Raw genomic sequence first — 26,369 nt, 5'->3', positions numbered from 1 at the left:
GTGAGGATGCAAAATACTGCAATGGTAAGTGCAAAATATTTTTCCTGTCAAGGATCAAGTTCAAGAAAAAAATAGTTTCTTCCCTCATGGACAGAACTTTCCTTGCCAAGATAAGGAGAAGTAGTAGTAAGACAGGCAAAAACTTGGATAGTGAATAAGAACATCATGACCAAATACTGCTTCTGCTAAAGCATAATGATCAATATTGTAGTGCTTAATGAAAGTATGGACAGAAACTGATAGGATTAGATTCTTCCAAGTCTATTTATGTGGGACCTAGAACTACAATATTGATACTTACACTTTAGCAGACGCAGTATTTGGCTATAGGGTCCTTTTGTTGGTCAGGCTGCACTGCAGAGATTTGTAGTATACAACCTGACTGAAATGGATTATCCAAATATGCCAATGTTTATGCCTGTATCAGTCAAATATTTATTATAGTTATAGACCAGTACAAAATTTATGTTTGTAGAACCAAGTCCTCAGAAGCAAAAGCTTTCCCAGAATGTGCTCTTTGACCCCAAAACAAACTTGAGCTATGAATCTGAAAGCCTTTCATTTTAATCTTACTGCTCACTAAGCGAACTCACTAAGTGGCTTTAGGCAAGCTACTCTTTCAGCTCCAATAGCTGGAGATCAGGGTTTGAGCCTTTGCTCGAGCATTAAAACCCATTGGGTGACTCTTGATAAGTCACACTTTCTCAGCCACAGAGAATGGCAATGGCAAACCCTCTCTGAAGAAACTTGCCAAGAAAACCCTATGATAGATTTGTCTTAGGGTCACTATAGGACAAAAGTGACTTGGAGGCAAATAACAAAGCTGCCAAAATACAGACTTACAGGGTTGCTGTAAAGATTTCAACCAAACAAAGTAAGTGAAGTGCTTTCAACACTGGATAGTGCTACACAAGTATTATATAATTTTAGTATATTAAATTAAATTTACTTCTTTTGGTTTGGAGGGAAATTGCTGAAAGGTCTAAAATTCTTACATCTGGGTACCAGTGTGAATCTGTTCACACTGGTACCCAGAATAACAACAGTGCTTAGTGTTCCAAGAAGGTAATAGTGAATTCTTCACCTTGCTGATTGGGAAGGTATGCTTCTTGGAGATCCTGGATTGCTGATGCCACATCAAGGCTTTAAAGTATGTCTGGAGAGTGAATGAGAAGGTACTCTCTCAACAAGAGAGAGAATGGCAGCCGCCTAAACTTTATAAAAACTAAGCCTAACTGCAATTATGTCAAGTGGCGAATTGCTGCAAAGACCATTAATAGAATAGCAAACTGCTCTTTCATGCTACATTCCCTTCTCTAAGCACCCAGGAGAACTGCAAAGGTAGCTAAGCTCATTAACAAAAACTGCTTAGAAGATGCATTTGGAGTGATTTAATTAAGCTGGGCTACAGAACTTCAGCCAATCAGTTTAATTCATGTTGCACCCTCCATTTTTAAAGTGAACACTGTTCTTAATGAGGCTGTTTTGAAGACCATCCATTTTTCCTCTGGATTTCTCTGGATGTGTTTCCATAGCTGTTAAAATCACATCTAACTTTGTCCTTGCTGCATATTTGAAAAATCTAACAAATCCAAAGTATAGGAAAGCCTTTACCCTGGCCAAATTTAATGTACTTCCATCAGCCTTACTTGCAGGAAGATATAACAACAAACCATTCTGTGAATGTTTATGTCCTTGTGGGTCTGGGGAGGTAGAAACAGTGGGGCATATTTTATTGTATTGCACCTTTTACTGAGATCTGCAGCGTTGTTTTATAGTACCAATTTTACAAAAAATACTAGGTAAACCTGATGCATTTTACTTTGATTACCTTCTGGCTGATCAGCAGCCAGGGATTACAACCAAGGTGGCAAATTTTTGCGTTGCTGCAATAGTTTGTAGATGAAAAATGGTGTCTTAATTTTTAATTTTTACTCTATTGATTTCATCTAGTATTTGTATTTGAAGGGATTTCACTCCATATAGTTATCTGAATCTATAGCCTCCAAGTCGTATCCCTATTGTATTTGTACTATACCGTTTGCATTTTTTTTCCTATTGGGCATTGTATAATATTGTACTTTTTATATTGTTTTATGATGGTTATCAATCGTAATAAATTTCATTTCACATCTAACTTCCTGAAAAAGAGCAAGTAAACTTTGCAATGTTAAGACAAACCTAATTCCTGTATAGAAAATTGAAATACCTTGACTCTCTCTTTCTTTTCCTGCTTAGGGCTACTTTCTTTTCTAAAAATCGTTGTTCCTTAAGCACATCCTTAATGCTGGGACTGCTTGTTTTCTGTTCACGACCTTTGCTTGAAGATTCTTCTAAGTTCTGAACGGTTTTACCTAAAATAACACAGTAAGATTTTAAGGGATACACACTTTATTTTACTCATTTGGTTGCATATTAAAATAAGGTGCCTAATTATTACCAAACTAGATTATTACTGTTTTGCCAAAACAGGTAATTACATCAGAAAACAGGGTAAGAAATGTTCAAAAAGAGTTATCACCTTGATTTCCAGTTTTCAACATTTTTGTCTTTTCTGCAGCTTTCTGTTTCCGCTTTTCTTCAAGTTTTTCTCTGTTAAGACGTCTCCTCAGGAGTCTTTCTTCTTTTTCTCTAGCCTAAAGATAAAAAGTAGGAAAGTACTCAGAGGATGGGATCAAAAGATTGTGCATACATGTTTTCAGCTTCTCCTTTGAGCAGTATTCTTGTATCTTTCTTCCTCACATTGCACAGAAACTCTCCTGAAGTTTAGGGGATCACGCTGAAATAGCAGTCAATTAGGTGCCAAGGGATACTGTCAGAAAGACAACTATAACTCCTTTGTCCCTTCATGCACAAGCGTATTCACAATGCAGTGTTATTTTTTATTAGTATTAAATAAACAAATATCTAAGTATTAGTGAAATGTTGAAAGCACTGAATGACTAGGTAGAGTGGCTGACCTGAAAGACCACATCCTCAGAGAAATTCCCCTAGTATTTCTCAGTACTATTTCTTTTTTGGGGTCAGGCAAAAACATTTATTAAACTTACATTCTACCTTTCTACTAAAAATAACACTCAAGACAGCAAACACTAGAATATACAAAATAATAAATTTATATTATAGATATTAATAGTAGATTTATATTGTTATGAAGTTAACTAATTCACATTGGACATAGCTTTAATAGATAATGGAATAAAAATAGCTCAACTTTCTCCGATTATTCCATATAATTTACAGTAAATCTTATTTTAAAGAATAACAGGAAGATGGAGAGTAGCACTATACTGTTGTACTAAATGATAACAGCAACATTATCTGTTGCAACCTATGTTTTCAAAGAGTAAACTCAAAGAGCAGCTTTAAATCCTACAAAGAAACCACATCTCCATTTTAAGATCAGAAAATATGACAACCAGACATTTGCTATTTAACTTGCATGTGTATGTGATGGCAACTGAGTCAAAAAAGTGCCAATTTTCATTTTTTTTACTCAAATAAGAGCTGTATAAGGATTGTACATGTGTTGCAATTCTACAGTTGCAAAGAAAAAAACAAGAGTGTTGGTTGGCGACAAAATTTGACTTTCACTTAAAAATATGATGGATTGGTTCAAATCTGCTTTTTAAATCTCTCAATAGATAATTCATGTTTATTGAACAATAAATATTTCTATTCTACATCAAACATATTTACTACTAAACAATACCTTCCTTTCTAGTATCTTGTAACTATTATTAGGATATTTTTTAAAAGAAAAATTAAAAAAATTATGCAAGGGAAGAGGAATACACTTGTCCCTCCACATTTGCTGGGGTTAGGGGCACAAGAGTGCCGTGAATGTGGAAAAACAGCAAATAACAAAAACACGATGTTTTTACCTGAGAGAACCCCTCTCTAGGTCCTCCAGTGCAACTCTGTGGCCAATATCTGCCAGACACTGACCACAGAATTGCACTGGAGGAGCTACAAATGCCTAGTGGAGTGTCCTCTCTAGGACCTTCAGTGCAAATTTTGGTTAAAGTTGACCATAGCGCTAGAGAGAACATATTATATTAATAAAAGCTGTGAATAATCATCCGCAAAAGTCAAATCCGTAAATGTGGAGGGGCGAGTGTAGTATGAATTAGCCAGTCTGCACGTAATATACTCATCTCAGGCGTGTTACAGACCGCCCTTTTGGGGCGGCCTGGAATCCACAATTTAGCAGCATAACACACAGGGTACCTGGGTGCAGAATTTTAGATGTTTTAATGCACATAGCCCTACATACTTACTAGTTTGGAAAACAGGTTCATAGTCCAATGAATCTAATCTCTTTTGAAAAAACAGAGTGCCCCCATTCTAAGGAAAGAGACTAGGATATGAAAACAAATCCTTTCTGAAAAGTCTCTTCAACATACATCCAATCAAGTACAACAAGGAGGGAACTGAATTCAGTCCCAAGGATAAATAGAAGGGCTTGTATAATGATGCAACATAATCAATCATCTTCTCAGTGAAATAGTAGGAGAGGTATCAGGTACTGAAAAGATCCCTAGTTCTTCTCTACTTCTTAAAAAGTAAACATCAAGGAGTTAGCTGTAACGTATTATGGATGGTGTTATGGTGAACATTTGGTTATCCAGTTGTTTTGGACCTCAAGTTCTAGAAGCCTCAAATCAGCAAGACTTATAGCAAAGGGGGGCCCATAATCCAGAACATCTAGATGGCAAAAGATTCCCCACCCCTGGAATAGGGCAGAGGAAGAAAGGGACTGGGGGAATACAGCAGTGGAAAGATCCCTAGAAAGGGATTATATTTCTGTGAAAAAGTATACAGTTCTGTGAGCTGAGAGCCCACAAATACCAATGTAGGGAACACGGCCACTGGATGATCTCAAATAAACTAATGTTGGGTAAAAAAAAGTTTATATAAAAAGGTGGTGATCCTGAGAAAAAAGCCTGCCACAATATTTCTTGGTTAAGAAGGCAGAGTAAACAGCAATTCAATTCTAATCAAACTCACTACTGACTGGCGACGCTGCTCCACAGTCCCTTCGTCATCAGAATCACTATAATACTTGGAGTAAAGGTAAGGCTTGTGGACATAAGCATGGCGTCCAGGCTTTGCCTTTTTATCATTAGTCCCACCAGCCTCAGGCTTCATTTTAGCCTGATTCTGTTCCTTTTCTTCATCTAGAGAAAAGTAACAAGAAAGCAGCTTAAAAGAAAGATAACTGTTTAATTTAGATGGAGAGCCAATTGGCCAGGCAGTACCTTATGCAGGCTATTGAGCTTTCCCACGTCCCCTCCAAAATGTAGCCACTTGTGCCTCCCATCCAAAAGCTGCTACCAATGGTCAGAAGGGCTGCAAATGGATGGGAAACCAGCACTCTCTCTCTCACACACACATTTTGTGCATAACAGACACCTCAGGATTCTAACTTTGTTCTTCCCTCTATAAACCCAAAGTGCACTTTAAGTCTAAAATAAATACACTGCAGAGGACTCTGGGAACTGTAATACTGCAAGATGTTTTTTTAAAAACAGAATCTCCTACATTCTCAATCAAAATTTCTTAATGGTTTATTTGTGATGCTGTATAGGAACATCCAGAAATAGGAAAGATAATATATTTTTAGTATTTAACTATATGGCTTGATGAGCATCCCATTTAAATTAAACATAACAGAAAGTCCAGGTTTACTTAAGCTTCGAACACATACTTTCCATATTTAAATTTAAAGATTTAATGTAAAACTAAATAAGTAAGTCTGTATTGTGAACCATAAAATACCCTCCGATTTCTGTGTTCCTATTGCTATCAAAACAGCTGGAAAGTTATCAAGACCCTGTAGAGACAATACAAAAATATGGCCATACTTTGTGCTTTCTCTTTTCATGTGCAAATTAGTCTCAACAATTTCTGCTCTGACATTATGTCCAAACAACTGCTGACCGAACTCACTCTGAAAAACTGTTTAACAGGTTCCCAAACTATGTTAGCGTATAATTACTTTCCTTTTTAACTCACATTAGTGACAGCACAATGGAATGCTAAAAACTACTAAAGAGAACTGGAAGTAATTTATGCATTTGACTTCTGTCCTGGTTAAGTTGTACATTTCTACTGGGGCTATATATATACACAATTACTCATCTAAATAACTCATCTATATTAAAGGAAAATGCATCTTGGTTTCTTCTACCCAGGTAAGGATTCCCAGTGTAGGTTTTGTATTGTTTCCTTACCATCAGAAACAATCTCTCCTTCTTCTGTGCTGTCAGAAAGTGCAACTTCTTCTTCACTCTCTTCTTCAAAGGAAGAAAGGTCACTGGTGTGTACAGAGCTAACAGTAATATCGCTGAGTATATCTATGTCAGAATCTTCCAAAGCTAGTTGAAAAAGAAAGATAAAGATTTCTTAAAACATGGTCTGGAAACCAAAGAGCCTTATATATAAGCAGAAAAAGCTTCCATGCATGTGTGAAAGCAGTTTGCATTCCATAGATCAGAAGGAATGCTGCTCCAGAGCCTGCTCTTCAGGAGCCTTTCTACAGGGGGTGCAAAGAAGTGTGCATGTATGTGAAACAGCCACAGCCGACAAGCAGGAATACTGTGAATAGTATTTTGAATCCCAGCTATGGCATTTTAAAGAAAAGAATTAAATACAGCTTGAGTTTCCCTTATCTGAAAGATTTTGGACAAGATGTATTTGGGATTTCAGATTTTTTTGGATTTTGGAATACTTGCATATACGTAACAAGGTATTTTGGAGATGCGACTCAAGTTTAAACATGAAATGCATTTATATTTTGTATACAACTTATACATATAACCTGAAAGTAATTTTATACACAATATTTTTAATAATATGGTGCATGAAACAAAGTCTGCATACAGTGAACCATCATAAAAGTATTCCTATCTCAGCCACCCATGTGGATAATTTTAGAATTTCAGATGAGGGAGACTAAATCTGCAGTAAACTTGCTTGCAGGGCTAGACAGTAAACCCAAATCTATAAGGGAAAGAAAGGACCAGAAGGCTACAGAGAGACAGTGAACTAGGGTTCCTTATAATTCAGGTAAAAAGCAGAGTGGGAATACTGAATTGTACAAACATCTTCAAAACTATGTTCTCCCAAACAACTCACTGCTAAAGAAAATTTATGGTGGCCTTTGGTTGCACTAAAAAGTCCATCAAAGGAAAGCAGGACATTAAAATATGGAAGGATGAAAACAGAAGCGTATACAGTAGTGGCAGAGTGAAAGTTGATAAAAGCTGTAAGATGTTCAAATGAATATAATTAAATAAATCAAAGCAAGGGTAATAGAAGAGCAGGAACTAGGCAAGGTTTAGAGACAAGAAAGGAGATTAAATGGAGAAAAGCTGGCAGTTGATCTAGATAGGAGAAGGAAAACAGCAAACAGACTATTATAAATAGTCAAAGTGAGATAAAGAAAGAAGAATTTTAGAATTATCTTCTAGGAATAATGAATATCTTTAGAAGTATTAACAGAGGTTATAAATCAGCTTGAATGTATCATAAAGCATCAGAATCAACACAAAAGTGTTTCCTACATATGCAGTAGAAAAACAAGCATCATGAAGAGGGAAATAAAACAAACTGAAGCAACTTCTAAAAGAATAAACAAAAAAGCAACTCAAAATGCAACTTCAGAAAATAAGAGGCCATCCAACCCCCCCAAAACAAACAGCAATGTAACAAGGCAAGCTGAAGAGTAAGCAAGTGAAGACAAGGAAAACTCAGGATCCAAAAATGTCTAGATAGACCAAAGTATAGTGGGTTCATGAAGTAACAGATAAAAACTAAAACAAACAAACCAGTCCCCTTGATACAAAACTCTTAAGAGATTCTGTCAGATTAATGACATACAGCTAGAAGACACACTAAAAGCAAATATGGTTAGATAACACGCATGAACAAATGAACAGCATTTAGAATATCCAGTGTTCATTGTTTATCCAACTTATCACAACATATACATTGGCCCAAATTCTCAGGTAATGTGTATGTCAAGTACTCAGTATCTTAACAATTTGCTATCTGTTTACAGATCAAAGAAATGTGTCACTATTCTATACAACAAAATGCCATTTCCAGCATTTGGTTACTCATGACAGTTTTCTAAACAAATAAAAGCTACCTATCAGTCCCTCACGCCCATAATATATAAACATTTATTGTATTTCTACCTTCTTTTGTACTTCCATTTGCTTTGTGCTTACTGCTGCTTTTTTCCACAACTGAGCATTTTGTTGATTCTGCCTCTTTGTCTTTTGCTGCCTTCTCTTCCCTTCCTTTTAGGTCATCACTGGTCTTTTTGAAGAGGTCCACCTTCTTCTCAGGTTTTTCTTTTTTCTCTTTTCTCCTCTCTCCTTTCTCTAAATTTTCAGGTTTTTTATCACCTTTGTCCATAGGTTTACTTTTCTGTTCATCACTTTCCTGTACAATTTCCTTGCTTGGATTAACCACACTGTTAATTTCTTTTGACACAGTTTTCCCTTCTTCACTGGAGGTAAACAAATTATTTACGTCTTCACGGTTTGCTACTGGTTCAGAGCTTTCTTCCACAGAATTACATGGAGGTTTCTCTTCATCTACCAGATCTTCAGCAGTCCGATCTTTCTCGATATTGCCATCCACACTCTGCTGTGACAGAATTCTTTTTGGAACTCTGTCATTAGGCTTTACATTCCCTATGTCTGTGGAAGCCCTAGCTGCATTTGCTTCTTGATTTAGAGACGTTATTGTTTCCAAAATTGACATTGCATCATTAGCTACACTTGCATTTGGAATGGCAGAAGAAACACCTTCAAAGAAGAAAGGAAAGAAAATGTATTAAGATTTTCTCTTGCATGTATGTTTTTCTGATGCTAGAATAAAAACAAATGTTTTCTTTCCTGAAGAGAGAGCTCGACGTACAGGTTGTGAAATGTTAACATGTGTTGTGACACAGAGCTAAAAACTAGTAAATGATGTTATTTCCTGGAAGATCTTCTCCCTACTGTCCTCCTAAAACACCAAGAAATTCTGATATGTCCTAGTGTTTTTTAGTTAAATGTCCATCTTATTTCCATAACGTTCTTGCTACCACACTATCACTTGAAACAACTCTGCAGTACAGAAATTGTACATTACCATTGTCATTACATTCAAACAATAACAACTGGACAAGTTATTCTAATTGACAAAGGTCCTGGCTGAGTGTATATCTTAGTGTTTGTAATGGAGAAAGCCTAAAGGCTTGCTGTGACCAATCTGTGGCACGTTTTGAAAATAAAGTCACTGTCTTCCACACAAAGCTGGAAACTAAAACTTTGACAGAAACAGAAATGGATATAGAGAGGCCACTGTCAGAAGACTGAACAGTCTATAACCCGAGGCTATGGATAAACTTTTTGAAAGACTGAGACCTACCAGACTATGTTTAGATTTTAGTTCATCCTTGCTTTTATATTCTGTTGGGGTAGGGTTGAGACCTTGAATTTTGGAAGCAATAAAATTTTATTTGAAACAGGGAATCATGCCTTCCATTCTACAGGAGGCAAGGTAGGTCTGTTTTGTGGGGGGGATCAAATTGAGATTTGCAAGCAAGGTTTTGGAATATGTTGTAGATTCTAAAAGAATTAGGTAGTTTTCAGATAGTTTAGGTAGTTTATTGGAAGCCTTTCCAATCAGGTTTCAAACCTGATTTTGGGACATAAAAGTCGTGTCTTCCAAAATGAATCACTTATATTGGGAAATGGACATGAACAGCAAGACTTTACTCTCAGACCATTCAGTGACTTTAGTATCCTTCCGGACTGTCCTGCTGAGTAGGATTTAGGTGGCATGGTACTAAAGTAGCCCTGGCCCAAGCTAGCCAGGGCCCCCAGAAAATGTTCGGGGGAACGTCTGTTCTGCTCCATACCTGCTGAATCCATCTTGCTCATGTTATATTCAAACCCATCTCCTCTACCGTACTGTATGAAGAACTGCTTTTGAAGACAGCTTGGAAAGTTCAATGCTTACAAACATAGTTGCTCAAGTCCTGGTTGGGGTTATACTGACAAATCTGTACCAGATGCACTGGTTTAAAGTGCTATTTTTGTCTTTTATATTTTTTTAGATCTTTATTTATTTATTTATTTGTTGTAGAGACAGGACTTCTAGGTAATGACCGCTGCCTAGATGCAAAATGATTTGTAGCACCTTTGAGAATGAGTTAAAGAAGTTGTAGAATAGGCTTTTGTAGATTTGGTCTATGCATTTTAGGAAACAGACCAAGTCTATGAAAGCTTATGCTACAATCTTTTTCACTCGGTCTTAAAAGTGCTACACAATTCCTTTGCATACTGATATTCCAGACTAACATGGCTATATCCCTGAATCTGACCACTAATGACAGAATTCTCTTCTGAAATATATGCTTGTTCCTTCTGTGACTGCTTCTGAGAGAGTTTTAAGATAGATTTATTTTCTTGTTAATATAATTGATAAAGTTTTACAAAAGTTGCTGCTGATTATTAAAACTGTATTTTTGGCTAATTTTAGCATTAATTTCAGTAAGAAGCAGATATTGTATTTTACACTAATTTGTAAAACTTTTTGGAGGTCAATGTACAGGACATTAGAAATAGTAACAATCCAAAGTTACTGGGACATAGACATCTCTGTTCTCTAGCAACAAGTACATTCATGTACTGGATATAATGTGTACTCCTAGTCAGAGCCAAAATATATGTATGAAGAAACAGAGCTATACCCCAAAGCACCTGAAAAGCAAGAAGCTGTTTATTTTCAAATAGTGGGATCCCAACTAGATAGGTTTATGTCCCTGACTATAAAGCAGTTATGTGCTTGGATGCAAGTTTAGTCTGTTAAACTGATTCTATGAGAGTTAGGGATCACACAATTTTCAGCACCTATATTTTCTGAAGATCTTTAGGAAGAAAGTATCAGTTAAACAAGGCTTAAACAAATTTCATATCATTTTCTGTTTTGAAGGGTAATGAAAGTGCAATTTTATACATGCTTACCTGGAAACTGGTTTCACTGAAATTATTTGAAATTGTTTCCAAATAAGCATGTTCAGGATCAGGAAGTCAAAATCCCTTTCTTTAATCTCTAAAAACATTTATATACCTACCCAAATAAATATCAGCAACCCCCTTAACAGTACTGTATATCAATTTTACCAGGGACAATGAAAAGAAATACCTTGCATCAAAACAGAAGCATCTGGCTTTTCTTCAGGTGGTACTGTGCTGGGACTGGCCTCTTCTTTGTGATTCAATGTGGCTAAAAACTCATGGACAGCCTTTTCCACCTGCGGTCTGAAGATATGGTTGATCTTTGGATCCACAACTTGAGAAATAATTCTGTCAATCCCTGATTCCAGCATTCCAGATCTGAAACATAAGGGCAACAGAGAAGTACCTCTTCTTGTTTAGGAAGTTTTCCCAATAATTCAACTGCTCTAAACAGGAGACTCCATATATAATAACAATAAAATATTGCAACTCAAGAGGCAGGTCTCATTATATACATTTTTTTGGTAATCCTAACTATAACTTTTTAAGGTAAGCCAGAAATATCACTTGTATGTTGCAGGGGTTCATGAGAGGAAGTTCTAGAATCATAAGGTTGAAAGGGCCATGGAGTTCAACCTCCTGTTCAGTGCAAGACATCCAGTTAAAGCATCTTCAGCAGGTAGATGTCCAGTCCGTTTTTGAAGACATCCAGAGAGACCACACCATTGCTCCAGGCAATTGGTTCTATTGCCAATCCACTCTTACTGTCAAGACATTCCTTCCAATGTTCAATCAAAATCTATCTACCCTCCTGTAACTTAAAACCATTAAATCTGGTTCAACCCTCTAGGGCAGCAGAAAACAGGCCGTATTAAAAGAGAGAAACTGTATTTTGAATTGCTCACTCAAAGAAGAAAAAGTATGGCCCTTTTCATAAAACCTGCCCTGTAAGTCAGGCATATTGGAAGTTAAAATACGCCAGCTGCATCCACACTACAGAAATAATCCAGTTTGATTTAACTGCCATGGCTCAATCCAGTAGAATTCTGGGAATTGTAGTTTGATGTGGCAACAGAGCTCTCTCACAGAGAAGGTTCACAATGGCCTGTTACAGACTGCCAAAATAAAGCTGCTTCGAGTCTCTTTGGAGGTATACTATTTAAATGATGCATGCATCCTAAGAATCCGGAAGCTGCACCAAAAGCTGCACTCCAGTGCTTAGGAATGGAGTGTGGCTTTGGCGCGACCTCCGGACACTTAGGACCCATGCATCATTTAAATAGCATACCTCCAAAGAGACTCGAAGCAGCTTTATTTTGGCAGTCTGTAACAGGCCAATGTCTCACAAAACTACAGTTCCCAGAATTTCATAGCATTGAGCCATGGTAATTAAAGTGATGTCAAACTGGATTATTTCTGCAGTGCAGATGCAATAGCAAGTACATTTCTAGACTGCTTATCAGTGAACTAGCACTCCCTAAGCGGTTTACAATGTGTAAGCCAATTGCCCCTAACAAGCTGGGTACTCATTTTACCAACCAATGAAAGGATGAAAGGCTGAGTGGACCCTGGAACCCTGTAGGATTGAGCTCACAACCTTATGGCTGTGAGTGGCTGTAGTACCGGCATTTAACCACTGCAGCCACCAAGAAAGTAGAAATGTATTGCCGATGGCCTCATTATGTAGAGGCACAAGCTTCATTTAGTTAGTTACTTAGGTCCTGAAAAGACAGACCAAAATAAAGCTGCTTCGGGTCACTTTGGAGGTATGCTGTTTAAATGATGCATGCGTTCTAAGAGGTCAGATGTCACGCCAAAGCCATGCTCTAGTCCTAAGGACTGAGTGCAGCTTTGGGCCTCTTAAGATGCATGTGTCATTTAAACAGCATACCTCCAAAGTGACCTGAAGCAGCTTTATTTTGGCCTGTCTTTTCGGGCTCCTAGTTTATATCCTGCCTTTCTTTCAGTATGGCAACCAAGAGCTTATGACAGTAAGGTATGTTTCTGGGTAGAGGGGATGGATCTAGACTTGTCTCTTCTTTAAAAGAACCAGGATTAAGCAGAGGGCACTCAATGGAAGAAATTGAGTGCCCTCTGCTTTTAATCTGTATTGTCTGTATATTATTGTTGCTGTGAACCGCCCTGATGTTTCGAAGGGCGGTATATAAATAAAGTTTTTATTATTATTATTTATTTAAATGATGGGGAAATGATTTCTGCCAGCCCTCCCCCCCTTTTACAGTCACTGTGGGCTTCCGACTACAGCATGAGCACAATATATTGTCACAGGTATTTTTCAAACAGCAGCACCCTCCCTCTTACTCTACTTCAAACTGCTTTTAAGGATGCTTTTGATGGTTGTTTAACAAGATATCTGCTACCCCACTGCTATCAAATTTATCCCAAATAACTATCAGCCTTTATTTATACAGTGGCAGACTTGTAAAGCTGAAACTTACTTGAGAACTTGTTGCCTAATATTGTTTCTTAGCTGGTTCTTGTTCAGGTGAGGACTCCAGGTATGAGTTGCTAGATGGTTGGAAACAAAGTTGTCCACCCGCTGCCTTAAGTTCTGATATGCAGGCTGAAAGTGAACATAAGAGATCCCTTGTGAAGCTTCCTACATTTGACATTCACAAAACTGGACACAATGTGGCACCCATATTTAAGCAATGAAAATAATTATATACAGTATATACACACACATGTCTGTGTAATTTTTATTTTTATTTAGGGTATGTCTACTAGTCATTTTAGGGGGGAAATCTGGGGCAGCTGGGGACTCCCATGTAAGCTGGATCATAAATCCACTTCAGTGGAGCCATCAAAGGTGCTAAAAGTGGGAGGGTTCAGCACCTCAGTTAGAACTGATTAAAACCTGGAGAGGATTCACCACACCACTGACATGGAAGCCATTTAAGGCAGCTTTTAAATGAAATGAAAATATAAAGGAATAAAATGCAGAAATTACTGAAATAAAACGATGCAACAGCAAAAGCAAGCAAAACTCACCTTTTTAAATACACAGTAAGTCATGGGCCAGCAAGATTTTGTACAGCAATGAGAGTATTTCATAATCTACTGAAAGCATGGGGAAAGAGACCTTCTGGCCAATTCTTCAAACAAAAATCTTTTGGAATCAGCCCTTCAGGAGCTACTGAGAAATGGTGTCTGTCGTTCCCCATCCAAAAAGCCTATTCAGAATGATATTGTTGTCCTCAATGATACCACACCAACGGATGCTGCCAAGGGATCCAGCAGAATCAAAAGGCTTGCGCTATAGGTCACCCATCCAGGCGATCAATGCAGTTGCAATTTCAAATCCAAGCTAGAATTTTGAATAAACTGGACTCAGATTTTATCCAATAGTGCTTTAAGTGTTAACAGCCAACCACCTGCTCCAACAGCATACTCAAGAAATGTTCATTTTCAACTGACTAGTAGTTACTATAGTCCTCAGAGTTCAAGGCAAGTATCTTCAAAAGTAGTCCTTCAACTGCTTTTTCAAATTTTTCAAGGACTGCACCCTCTGCTAAAAAGGGAAGTTATACCTTTCTGGAGACAGTTACTCCTGGCAAGATGCAAGGCGACTTGTTCAGTAGCAAGACCGCTCACGTACACTATATGTACTTTCAAGCCTCAACAGCTGAAACAAACTAGACAACATGGAACAGCAGACACTTCCCTGGATTAATTGAATGAAAAGTGGTATCTGGGTCAAGGTGAATGCAAGCAATATTGTTCTCAAAGTGCTTAGCAAACTAGTTGGGGGCAGGAAGACTTTTGGCAACTGACCAGATGCTGAGCGAAGGGCTTGGTACCAGATGGGTGCTGTATTTTCCATACTAATGTTTTAAAGTTAACTTTTTAATTGTATTTAATTGTACATTTAATTTAATTATATTTTAATATGTGATATAATTTTATTTTGTTTGTATTTATAATTCAATATCACTATGAGCTATGTTCAGTCTTTCTCAAGTCACCTTTTGGTGAGAAAGGTGAGATATAAACACAGTGAAAAAAAGATGAACAAATTCCCTTATATCTCACGTGAAGTCCAGCTGAAATGGGCTTAAACCATCTTAAAAGCTCTGTAGGACAGTTCTCCAAGAATGTAGCAATGACAAGAAATATTGCTTATTGGTGAATTGAGCAAACAAATTCAAATTAGAATGAACAGAAAATGAATTTAAATTATGCTCCCACTGAGATTTCGCATGTTTCCTAAACAAGAGTATAACTCTTGACACTGTACCATGCCGCTTTATAATTACCTGTAATATTTAATTTTCATTCTTACAAAAAGACTGCAGCATTTGTCACTTTCTCTGCATGTTCTTCCACACTTTCCTTTTTAAAAAACAACTTTCAGAAAGAATTTCTTTAATTACATGTTGAGTCCCTTATCCAAAATGCTTGGGACCACAAGTGTTTTGGGGTGTTTGTTTTTGGCTTGGGAATATTTGCATATACATCTTGTAGATGGGACCCATGTCTAAACATGAAATTAATTTATGATTCATATTCATCTTACACACATAGCCTGGCGGTAATTTTATACATATTTTAAAATATTTTTGTGCATGAAACAAAGTTTGTGTGCACTGAATGATCAGAAAGCAAAAGTGTTCCTATATCAGGGATATCAGAGTATTTTGGATTTTGGAATTCCAAATTCAACCTGTACTGCCATATAAAGCCTCATTTATGACCAATAGGCATGGCAACTTTTAAGATTAAGTCTCAGTCTATGGAAAAATAGCACAGTATACAATACTGCCCTCTGTCTAGAATAAGTATTACTCCTTCCAATTTTATTTTGCTTTCAGCCCTCACAAAAACAAAACAGCAAAGAGAAAAGAAAAACTCACAACTGATAGTTAAACAGGATCTGACAGTTGGTGAGAATACTATATCTGTTCGTTTTCATCAGATGAAAGTGAGACAATTATGTTTCATACACAGAGTATAAACACTCTGTGAAAAACTAAATGAAATTGAAAATCTTAATTACGGCTTCCTTCAAATCAACGTACTTTGTAGAAGGCCAGTTTAACTGACTGTTAATATGATATGTTTTGTTTTGTTTTTTTATTTTATAATCTGAATAATAACAAAATGTATTAATATTGTTTGAAAAACTTCATTTAATTTTTTTATTTTAAAAAATCATTCATTTTTCATTCATTCATAATATATATATATATATATACTCACTGCATCTTACAGTTAATTAGACAGTTCCCTTCCCTCAGGCTTACAATCTAACAAACACATGCCACAAAAGGAGAAGGGAATGGCAGTGAGGAAGGAGATCAAGTCCACCCAGCCACAGAATTAGATCAATAATGAACTTACTTATTTCTAACTAAAATCTGGAGTTTTTTGTGGGGTTTTCAGGCTAAAATCTGGAGGTTTGCCACTTGAACAGTACTGTATATACTCATGTATCAGTCTAGAAATTTTAGTCAAAAAGTTGACCCCAAAAAACTGGGTCGACTTATCCATGAGTCAATGCACATAGTGTATTTTAACTCTCATATATAGGCCATCCCCTTTCTCTAAATAGAGTGGTAAAAGGCAAGAGCTTAGTTCAACTTGGGAACACCAAAAGGAAGCATGGATCCCGTCTACTCTCTCATCCATCCAGCCTTTAGGAAGAGCACAAACAGTTATGCCTGCCAGAATTTTCTAAGTCCTTTGGCATCATTTTCTTTGCATCATCCCTTACATCCTTTGTTACATGCCCCTAGGTTTTACCCTTGACTTATCCACGGGTCATATCAAAATCCATAATTTTGGCTCTTAAATCTGCCATCAATTTATACATGAGGTCGACTTATAGTCGAGTATATACGGTAGTTTTCTTCCAAACTGTTTCACTATTCTCAGCTCCTCAGGCTCTAAAACAGGACTGGGCTACTGGGATTATCCATATGTTTTAGGACCGCAACTCCTATAAATTCTTACAATTAGTTATGATGTCTGAGACTGTTGGGAGCCAGGCCCAAAACACACTGCAGAAATAATCCAGTTTGAGACCACTTTAACTGCCCTGGCTCAATGCTAGGGAATCCTGGGAACTGTAATTCTCTGTTAAGAGCGCTCTGGTACCACAATATACTATGGTTCCCAGGATTCCCTAGCGCTGAGCCAGGGCAGTTAAAGTGGTCTCAAACTGAATTATTTCTGTAGTATGTTTTGGACCACAGTTGCCAACTTCTGCTCTAAAGAGGTGGCAAAGAATATTTGTGAGCACTCAGGTTTAATAAACCAAAGTAACTTTACCCGTAGGTAAGCAAGGGGCTGCACTGTATCATCATGTTTAATATGTAGGCAGAACACATTGTAAGGTAAAGTGGATTAAGACCTGGTAGAATAAGGAATGAAAATTGGAGGAAGAAACATCAATAGTTTAAGAGACATATATGATATCATACTACTAGCAGAAAATTAGCACCAAAGACTTGGAAACAATATTTGAAGAAAGTCAAGGAAGAAAGCAGAATTACAGGTGAGTACAAATGCTACATAATTCTAAAACAGATGGTGAAGACATTGGAATAATCCAAGGGCTTTCTATACCTTAGCTCAGTTATAAATCAAAATGGAGACTGTTATCAAGAAATCTTGAAAGGCACTATGAAAGAACTAGGTAAGATCCTGTAGTGTGAAGATGCATAACTGAATACCAAAGTCGGGATTATCCATGCCAGCCAACTACGGATTTCTATGTAAGGCTAGACAGTGAAGAAAGCGAACATGAACAGAATCAATGTGGTGTTAGAGGAGAGCTCTGTGGGTACCAGGGACTGCCAAAAGGACAATGAGTCTGAGAGCAAATGAAACCTGAACGTTTCCTACCTGCCTGAATGACCAAACTAATGGGAAGCAGTGGGTATAGTGGCTTGAGCACTTGATGAGGACTCTGGAGACCAGGCTTCAAATCCAAAGGGTGTTCAGCAATGGCTCCTCTACATCCTGGAAAGAAGTGACTAGTGGGGTCCCACAGAGTTCTGTCCTGGGCCTAGCACTATTCAACATCTTTATCAACTTGGACAAAAAGTGCATGCTACTAAACTTGCAGATGACACCAAATTAGGAATAGCAGTTAATACCCAAAGAGAGGATCAAATTCCAGAGTGACCTGAACAGATCAAAAAGTTGGGCCAAAACTAACAAACAAACTTCAACAGGGAGAAATGTAAGGTATTGTACTTAGGCAGAAAAAATGAAATGCATAGATATGGATGGGGGAACCTGGCTTAACACAACTACACTACACGTGAAAGGATCTAGGAGTCCAAGTAGACCACAAGTTGAAGTGGATCAACAGTGTGATGAGGCAGAATAAAAGGCCAAGGTGATTCTAGGCTGCATCAATAGAGGTAAGTGTCTAGATCAAGGAGATAATAGTGCCATTCTAGACTGCTTGGTCAGGCCTCACCTGAAATACTGTGTCCAGGTTTGGCACCACAATCAAAAAGGAACTGAGAAACTGGAGCGTGTACAACGAGGGTGACAAAAATGGTGAAGTCTGGAAACAATGCCCTATGAGGAGAGACTTAGGGAGCTGGGGATGTTTAGCCTGGAGAAGAGAAGGTTAAGAGGTGATACGATACCCTGATTAAATATTGAAGGGATGTCAACTGAAAATTGAGCAAGCTTGCTTTCTGCTGCTCCAGAGAATAAACTGGAGCAATGGATGCAAGCCTGAAAAAGAGTCCATGTCAACATTAGGAGGAACATCCTGACAGTAAGGGCTGTTGACAGTGGAACAACTGCCTTGAAAGTGATGGAGTCTCCTCTTCTTGGGGGTCTTTAAACAGAGGCTGGATGGCCATCTGTCAGGATGCTTGATTGACAGTTCCTCCATGGCAGGGGGTTGGACTGGATGGCCCTGGGGTCTCTTCCAACTCTAGATCTATGAAACCCAGGCTCAGCCACAGAAATCCATTGCGTGACCTTGGTAAGTGCCATTCTCTCCGCCTCAGAGAAGCAAAGGCAAACCACCTCTGAACAAATCTTGCCAAGAAGACCCGGTATTGGTTTGCCTAAGGCCCTAAGTGGGAATGAATTAAAGACACACAACAACAAACGAAAAAGGAAGACAGCCTTACAGGTGAAAAGGCCCAAAGCAGACAGGCCAAAATAAAGCGCTTTGGGTCACTTTGGAGGTATGCTGTTTAAATGACACATGCTCTTAAGAGGCCAGAAGCTGCGCCAAAGCTGCGCCAAAGCTTGCTTCCGTCCTTAGGACTGGAGCAGGCTTTGGTGTGGCTTCCGGCCTCTTAGGATGCATGCATCATTTAAGAGCATACCTCCAAAGTGCCCAAAGCAGCTTTATTTGGCCGTCCCTTGGGCCCTAAGCAGGATGGCTGTTAAGGACAGGTGTGCCTTGGAGATCTCTCACTCATAGGTCACCACAATAGAACCAATTTGTGAAAGCAGCCAGAAATTAATAAATACAGTTAAAGACAGAATATCTTTATACGATCACAAATTTGTCCCGTACTGAAAAGCAGGCTTCTCTTCTACACCCTCAAGTCTTAGGAGCTGGTTTAGGAGTTATGGGCTTATAAGGTAACAATACCTTTACCACACATGATAGCATGGCACAGTGGTTTGAGTGCTGGACTATGGGACCTGGGTTCAAATCTTGGCCATGAAACCACTGGGTGACCCTAGGCAAGTCAACACACCAATCATAAACACACATATAAACGTGTGCATGTGTATAGGCAGATCAAAAAGCAAACCTGATTTTCCATTTTATATAAGAGCCATCTACTATCCATTGTACTTAATGGGATTCAGCATCCACGGATGTTGGTAACCGGGGTGGTGTTCTGGAACTAATCCCCATACGACACCACAAATATAACACCACACACACACACACCACACAATATATACACACACACACACACAGACACATCACACACACACACACACATATATATATAACAACACACACACTAAACACACACATACGCACACACAAAGACATACACTCACACACACACATATATTTATACACACAAATATAGCACACATACCACACACACACACATATTAATAAGATAACACCACATACATATCTATATGACATACGTATACACACACAATATAGGCACGCACACACACAAGATCACACACATATAGGCACAAATACAACACATAACATATATATATATACAATAATATATATATACATAACACACACATATATATCACACACATATGCTCACACAAATAGACATACACACACATATTATACACACACAAATATAGACACATACATATATACAACCAGAATAGACACACACACACACATATATATACACACATACGCACACCACAAATGACATACACACATAATTTAATACACACACAAAATAACACATAGACACACACACACACACAATATATACACACACAGATGCAACTAGACTAATACACCACACATACTATTACAAACAACACTATACATTTAACACATACAATACTATCTGTATACATACATACACGCATATACATAATATATACACACAGAGAGAGAGAGACACATAGACATACATAGACATTCATGCATGAATAGCCATACACACACTCAACATTTCCAAGCCCTGAATGCTTGAACCGCGGATAAAGAAGGCGGTCTGATATTATTATTGTGTTGTTATTGTTACCCAACCCCTCCACTTCCAGCAGAGGAGCCTTCCCTTCCTTTTGGAGGGAGAAGCCCCGAAACCATGCCCAACTTCAGGACACAAGGCGGGAAGGGCGCTCCTGCAAAGTGCATCCAGACTGGAGGGATAACCCGGTTGGGAGCGCTTTAACTCTTGTCTGGCTGAAGGCTAGGAATTCTGGGAGTTGGAGTTTGTTGTGCCTCCGCTCTGGGCCCACAACAAACTCCAACTCCCAATTCCATAGCACAGAGAGTCAGACAAGAAGTTAAAGCGGGTCCAAACCGTGTATCCCTCGTCTATGCACCTACTACTCCCTCACCTTGGTGTCGACATCGCGAGCAGTCTCTGCGGAACTGTCGAAGAGGCCCTGGGCTCTTGAGGCGGTTGAGGATGACGAGACCAGCCCGGCTCCGCGGCGGCAGCGCGGCGGTGGCTCCCGGGGAGAAGGCTCCGGCGGCGGCTGAGGAGGCGGCGGCTGCGGCGGGGGAGGCGGGGCGGAGGCGGCGGAGGAGGGGGGGCTGCGCGGGGCGGAGAGGCGGCGGGGGCCGGCGGGCGCTGGGGCCGGAGGGGCGGCGACGGCGGTGGCGCTCCCGCTGCCGGACATGGCGGTGGTAGTGATGGCGGCGTCGGCGGTCGCCCCCCCGCGCGACTGGTTACTGAGCAGCAGCAGCAGCAGCGACGCCCCGCCCCCCTCGCCTGGACGCCACACACCGGAAGCGGAAGTGAAGGCGGGCGGAAGTGATGACGATGAAGCCCACAAAGAGGTTATCCTCCATCACTTGGTGCGGAACCTTTGCCCTGGCTCAGTGCGCACGCGCGCAACACGCTTCCAAGCCCGCCCACTTCTTATTCCAAGCCCCGCCCCTAGAGTTGGTTTCCATGGCGACTTGAGGCCTTTCCTCCCCCCTCCTCACAAATAGCACACCCTTCATATTCATTTGTGTGTACACTCCACTATACATGAGAATGAATGTGTGTGACTTAGATGAGAGGAAGTTAATGAGTGTGAGAATGAAGAATGAAGAAGGATAAAAGAGCATGACTGAGTGGTGCTCCGTGTGCATGGATTATGAGAGTGGGCTGTGTGTGGCGTGTGTGCACATATCTGTGAGCATGGATTATGAGAGTGTGGCTGTGTGAGCATGTGCCTGCGCGTATCTGTGCATTGGATATGAGAGTGGCTGTGTGTGAGCGTGGGTGTGCACATATCTGCACATTGGATTATGAGAGTGTGGCTGTGTGAGCGTGTGCATGCGCATATCTGCGCATTGGATTATGAGAGTGTGGCTGTGTGTGAGCATGTGCGTGCGCATATCTGTGAGCATGGATTTGGAGAGTGGCTGTGTGTGAGCGTGTGCCTGCGCATATCTGCACATTGGATTATGAGAGTGTGGCTATGTGAGGTGTGCGTGTGCATTCGTGAGCATGGATTATGAGAGTTGGGCTGTGTGAGCGTTGCGTGTGCATCTGTGAGCATTGGATTATGAGAATGTGGCTTTGTGTGACGGTGTCGTGTGCATATCTGTGAGCATTGGATTATGAGAGTGTGGCTGTTGTGTGAGCGTGTGCGTGCGCATATCTGTCGACATGGATTAGAATGGAGAAGTGTGTGAGCGTGTGCGTGCGCATATCTGTGAGCATTGGATTATGAGAGTGTGGCTGTGTGTGAGCGTTGTGCGTGTGCATATCTGTGACATTGGATATGAGAGTGTGGCTGTGTGTGAGCGTGTGCGTGTGCATATCTGTGAGCAGGATTATGAGAGGTGGCTGTGTGTGAGCGTGGCGTGTGCATACTGTGAGCATTGGAGATGCAGAGTGTGGCTGTGTGTGAGCGTGTGTCAAAATTCACGCATGTGTGGTTTATTTGATTTATTTAAATAAAACTGTCAAATTTCACCGTGATCATTTCCTTATAAAATGTCAAAATGTGAATATACACAACTATGCAAACCAAATGCGCATATTGTGAAGTCAAAGGCCTCTGAAGATGCCAGCCACAGATGCCAGCGAAACATCAGGAATAAACTCTTCTATAACATGGCCAAAAACTCACAAAAACCTATAAAAATACGCACACTAAACCAAACAATATTTTTAATTCATATACTAGGTTGAGCAAGGTGTGTGCATGCGATGTCCACATGTAGATGTAGATGTGGGTCACAACGGTAAAAGGTTTGAGACCCACCACATAAAAGGACTTGGAGAGTCATGAGGCTTGTCTTATGACAGGAATAAGACCATTCCTTGTCTGGTTTCTTCACTGTTGTTGTTAAGTGCTGTCAAGTCAGCTTTGTTTTATGGTGATCCTATGAATGAGAGACCATAGATTCAACCATCCACAGCTTGACAGTATTACAAATATATATATAAGTTACAAAAACCAAACCTCGCTGTGACCAGGAGTGCTTTTGCACATTTAAAACTTGTGCACCAGCTGCGCCCGTTCCTTGAGAAACCAGATCTGGTCACGGTGGTACATGTCTGTTTTAATATTGTATTAATTTAATTCCTTTTTAATGTACTTATTATTATTATTATTTATTTATTTTTAAATTTAATTTGTTATGTTTTTAATTGTATTGTTTTTAATGCTGTGAAGCTGCTCTGAGTCCCAGTCCTGGGAAAAGAGTGGGATACAGATAAATATAATAGATAAATATAATAAAATTAATTGATTTTGCCATTTTATATTAGGCACACAATTTTACTATGCCATTGTATATAATGGGACTTGAGCATCCACAGATTTTGGTATCCATGGGGATTCCTGGAACCAAACCCCAGCAGATAACAAGGGCCCACAATTACAGAAATTTAAAGAGAGAGAAAAAGGAAGGAAGAAAGAGAATAAATAAATGATAAGAGTAAGATATAAAAAAGAAATGCAAGAAGATAGTAATGTCCTTTTTGGTGTTTATATGTATATAATAGTCATACCTCTCTCATGAAAACTACGTGGTAAACCTTTTCCCAGAACCCAAATTTTACTTCATCTTGAAAGCAGCAATTACTATTTGGTTTTATTTTCTTTCTTTCTTTCTTTTGCAAAAAGTCTATGGGGTTTCTAATTCTTTAGAAATGTCACTAACAATGTTTTTCTAATCAAACCAGTTAATTTGCCCATTTTTGCTGTTTCATTCAGTTTTAATAACCATTCCTCCTTAGTAGGCAATACTGAATCTTTCCATCTTTGCATATACAACAATCTTGCTGCGGTGATCATACACTAAAGTAGTCTTACATGGTTCCTTTGCAACTGTTCATCCATGTTCCAAAAGAAAAAGTTCTGGTTTTAATTGAATGTTAACCTTTAAGATCCTCTGCATCAAAGTATGTATTTGAACACAAAACATTTTTGCCTTTTCACATGTTCACCATATATGGTAAAATGTCCTTTCATGTTCTTCATGCTTTTGACATACTTTCATAAACCCTTAATACATTCTAGACAACTTCTCTTGTATCATATACATACATTTTGAATAAAATTCTCTTAAAGGCCTGGAACAGATGGCCAGGAAAAGCGTCTTGATCCTGCTTTTTCCTAAACTGGGCCAAAATCCCGCTGCCGACATGGCTCACTCTCAATACACACAGTCTGACTGGACAGCACAGCATCAAGCCACACCACTATGTAATATTTTTGTTATCTCCGCACCAAACATTCACATTATTCAGGGACATAGCCAAGGGGGGGGGGGTTCTTCGGGTCCGGCCCCCCCCCCTTCCATTAGAAAAATGAATGGTGTATGCTGCTGCACCACCCACCACACTCAAGCCCCATTATAATGGTGGCACTTAGTCTGGAACCCCCCTTCCTAAAATCCTAGCTACGTCCCTGCATTATTGCATGAACAGACCACCAGTGACTCCCAAGTACCTCCCACATTCGCCCAGATGCCATCCCATTGGATGGCCATCCCTTTGAATGGTCACACAGTCACACGTGTGATGCTCTGCCTGTACACAGCATTGGAACGTTGGTGTGAGAGTGATGCAATGGCAAAGCACAATTACGGACCCCCCCCCACCCACACACATGCCCCCTTTACCCCATGCCCCGGTTGGACTGTCTGTTTTGTGTATGTTGTAATTAAATCAATTGAAGTTGGCGCACTTTCATTTCTTTGCTTTGCTACCGCTCCACACTTATGTTGGGGCATTTATATGCAGTTGCAAGAATGTGCATCTTCTGTGCTAAACCATACTATCCCAGGTTTCCCCCCCCCCCTCGTGTTTATAGCCACATTGCAGCTTCAGTCTAAACACCATACCTTCAGAACAGCTGGAAACTGCTTTAATTTGCCCATCTGGTCCACCCCTAAAACCCATTTCTATTGTTCATTTCATGTTATATACATAATTATTCCCACATCCTTTCTCATTGTTCTGTCTATATGTTATATTCATCATTTTAACCCATTTGGTCATACAGTCTTTTACTTGTTTTTTTCTCCATGTCACATTCTAACAAAAGAGTGTACATTTTAACAATCACATGTTCATAATCTCTACACAACTACAATTCATATTCTTGATTTGTTACTGCTGAAAATTGAAAGTAGCTGGTCATTTGATTTAATTTTATATTCTCGTTGGCAATTCTGCAAAATATCTTGGTATGTTAGCTATGTTTCTTTGCCTATTGGTTTTCTTCTGTAAAGTCTCTTGTGAAGAGACCTATAAGGACATTTTCAAATACAACCTGGGCTTATATCTGTTCCATATTCTCAGTAAGGCATGTCTCACAAAATATTATTAAAATGTACATTCACTTTGTTGTACCATTAATATCCATGCCACCCAAACCTCAAGTCTTGCCCATCTAGTTCTAGTAATCTTTTATTTCTCAGCACCATCAGTTCTTTCAAGCAAACCAAACAATAGGCAGCAAAATATAATTTTATATCAGGTACTATCCAATCTTCCTCTTTGCTTTGCATCTTGCAACACCTTATATTTGACTCTTGGCTTTTTTCCATTGCCGTATGAACTTAGATAAATCCTTCTGCCATTACCTAAATGGTATATCAGCCATCAAGACCAATGTTGTTCAGAATAAAAACAGCATTCTAGGCAAAACATTAATTTTTTATCACTGAAATGCTCCCCAGCAATGACAAATTTAGTTTCTCTCTTCTTTGTATATCCTTCTTAATTCCATGTATAAACAAAGTTACTTTGAAACAACATGAATTTATGGAGAAATAAAAGTCATATTCTTTTATAATTTTTGTTATGCCTTTTCTTTTATCATGCTAAATAATTTGTTAGCATCAGTGAACCTGACCTCCACAATAATAATCCCTAACTCCAGATCATTTATGAAAAGGTGAGAAAGCACAATTTCCATACTCCTAATACAGATCATTAGAGGAATCTCACTATTATTAGTACAAGTAAACAATGTATACCAGATCAGTGATTCTCAGCTTGTGTGGGTACCACAAAAATATGCTCTCACTCAGTCCCTGTGCTCTCCTGGTGACATGCTATCTCCAACTGAAGTGATCTATTTTCTTGACAAAATTATTATTAGTGTTATTTTTATACTTTTAAACACTAATGGAACTGTTATTTTGATTTCTTTGTATTTTAGCCATTGTTATTGTTGTTGTTGTTGTGTGTCATCAAGTCGTTTCTGACT

General features: G+C 39.0%; 1 protein-coding gene across 1 annotated transcript in view; it reads right to left on the bottom strand.

Annotated features, from left to right (window-relative positions):
* BOD1L1 (biorientation of chromosomes in cell division 1 like 1) overlaps positions 1 to 23,990 on the bottom strand; it is a 64,177-nt gene extending 40,187 nt beyond the window's left edge. Inside the window, 11 exon segments of the mRNA XM_042469639.1 lie at positions 2,210 to 2,354; positions 2,522 to 2,636; positions 5,011 to 5,180; positions 6,237 to 6,380; positions 8,205 to 8,822; positions 11,212 to 11,402; positions 13,484 to 13,608; positions 21,039 to 21,057; positions 21,059 to 21,211; positions 21,213 to 21,415; positions 23,964 to 23,990. Coding sequence (XP_042325573.1) covers positions 2,210 to 2,354; positions 2,522 to 2,636; positions 5,011 to 5,180; positions 6,237 to 6,380; positions 8,205 to 8,822; positions 11,212 to 11,402; positions 13,484 to 13,608; positions 21,039 to 21,057; positions 21,059 to 21,211; positions 21,213 to 21,415; positions 23,964 to 23,990 — 1,910 coding nt within the window.
* Positions 23,991 to 26,369: the final 2,379 nt, after the last annotated feature.

This window comes from Sceloporus undulatus, chromosome 5 (assembly GCF_019175285.1).
Source record: "Sceloporus undulatus isolate JIND9_A2432 ecotype Alabama chromosome 5, SceUnd_v1.1, whole genome shotgun sequence".
Lineage (NCBI taxonomy): Eukaryota > Metazoa > Chordata > Lepidosauria > Squamata > Phrynosomatidae > Sceloporus > Sceloporus undulatus.
The sequence above is the reverse complement of the archived record's forward strand: the minus strand, read 5'-3'. Positions and strand labels throughout refer to the sequence as shown.